The sequence below is a fragment of the Geospiza fortis genome, unplaced genomic scaffold (genome assembly GCF_000277835.1).
Source record: "Geospiza fortis unplaced genomic scaffold, GeoFor_1.0 scaffold15, whole genome shotgun sequence".
NCBI classification, from domain to species: Eukaryota; Metazoa; Chordata; class Aves; order Passeriformes; family Thraupidae; genus Geospiza; species Geospiza fortis.
In genome coordinates this window covers 40,788-42,655 of record NW_005054778.1, presented here as the reverse complement: position 1 = coordinate 42,655, position 1,868 = coordinate 40,788, and the positions used below count along the sequence as shown (strand labels likewise).

The window sequence follows — 1,868 nt, the reverse complement described above, 5'->3', positions numbered from 1 at the left end:
TGCTTCCATGCCTGTGCCAACCACATGATCAAGGATGGAAAAATCTGGGATTTGGGAAGGAGTTTGGGCTCCTGAGCAGTTTTCCAGTGTTTTATAGGGGATTTTTTATTATTTGCGGGGTGTTTTCTGTGATTTTACAGCCGTTTCTCCAGCTTACCCCTCACTTGCCCACCTTTTTCCCTCTCCAGCAACCACGTTCCCCGGAAAAGCCCCAAATATTTGGCTTTGTTCAAGAACTACACGGCCAGGTATGGAAAAAATTCCCAAAATCCCCATTCCAGGGGAACTCCAGCCCCTGGGAATTCCTGACCTTTTTCATTCTGGGGGAAAATCCAGGGATTTTGGGATTTATAGGTCCTGTTCCCATTGGGGGGGAATTTTACATTTTAATTATTAATAATTATTGTTTAATGTTCAATTATTGTCAATACTTTAATTATTATTAGTTTAATTACTAACAGGAAACAATTGATAATAATGACTTAGTTATCAATGATTTAGTTATAAATGAGGGGTTGGACACATTTTTCTATCTGATAATGAAGTTTATTTATTTATTTTTCCTCCTCCCATTTTCCTCCCTTTTTCTTTCCCCTCTTTTTCCCTTTTTTCCCCCTTTTTTTCCCCTTTGTCCCCCATTTTTCCCTCTTTTTTCCCATTTCCCAGCGGGGTGAGGCTCTCGTGTTCCTCCTGCCTCTTCGTCACCTCTGAGGGCGACTCCATGGCCAAACATTTGGTGTTCAACCCCTCCCACGAGTCCAGCAACATCATTGTCCAAGGTAAAACTGGGAGGAGAAACCGGGAAAATGGGAAAAACCCGGAATTCCAGCCAAAATCCAAGAAATCTTCATATTCTGCAGCTCGGGTTGGGAATAAACTGAATTAATTTTACTTTTTTTTAATGGGATGGGAATTCAGAATTCATTCCTGAGGGAGCTTGGTTTGATTCCAGTTTTTCCAGGAATTCCCGCAAATCCCAAATTCCTCTGAAATAAAATTAAATAGAAGTAGAAACCTAAAACACCTCAAATGAATCAGAATAAAAACTGGAAATATTCTGTTTTATTCCAGGGCCTTCTTGGATATCACATTCCAGGTAAGCCAGAAATTCCTGTTTATCCTCATCCCTCCCAGTCCATGGGATTGGGAATTTTTTCTCATCTTTTTTCCTCCCTTTTCCATCCTTTCTTTCCTCCACTTGTTTTTCCTTTTCCCTCCCTTTTCCCCCATTTTTCCTTCCCCTTTTTCCTCTCCCTTTCCCTCCTTATTCTCCCTTTTTTCTCCCCTTTTTTCCCTTTTTGTTCCCTGTATTTTTCCCTTGCCCCCCTTTTGTCCTCCTTTCCCCCTTCTTTTTTCTTTCCCTTTTCCCCCCTTTCCCATTTTTTTCCTTTTTTCCCCTTCCCTCCCCTTTCTTCTCCTTTTCTCCTTTTTTCCCTCCCCTTTCCTCCGCATCCCCAAACACCCCAAACATTTCACTTTTCCCGCTCCCCTTTCCTCCCATCCCCAAACACCCCAAACATTTCACTTTTCCCAATGCCCCTTTCCTCCCAATCCCAAACACCCCAAATATTTCACTTTTCCCAATGCCCCTTTCCTCCCAATCCCAAACACCCCAAACATTTCACTTTTCCCAATGCCCCTTTCCTCCCATCCCCAAACACCCCAAACATTTCACTTTTCCCAATGCCCCTTTTTCCCATTCCCCAAACAACCCCAAATATTTCACTTTTCCCAATGCCCCTTTCCTCCCAATCCCAAACACCCCAAATATTTCACTTTTCCCAATGCCCCTTTCCTCCCAATCCCAAACACCCCAAATATTTCACTTTTCCCAATGCCCCTTTCCTCCCAATCCCAAACACCCCAAA

The 1,868-nt window shown here is 42.8% G+C and overlaps 1 protein-coding gene across 1 annotated transcript in view; it reads left to right on the top strand.

Annotated features, from left to right (window-relative positions):
• Window positions 1–1,868, top strand: part of POGZ (pogo transposable element derived with ZNF domain) — a 23,646-nt gene that overhangs the window by 18,245 nt on the left and 3,533 nt on the right. Inside the window, 3 exon segments of the mRNA XM_031065433.1 lie at window positions 189–248; window positions 667–779; window positions 1,072–1,133. Coding sequence (XP_030921293.1) covers window positions 189–248; window positions 667–779; window positions 1,072–1,133 — 235 coding nt within the window.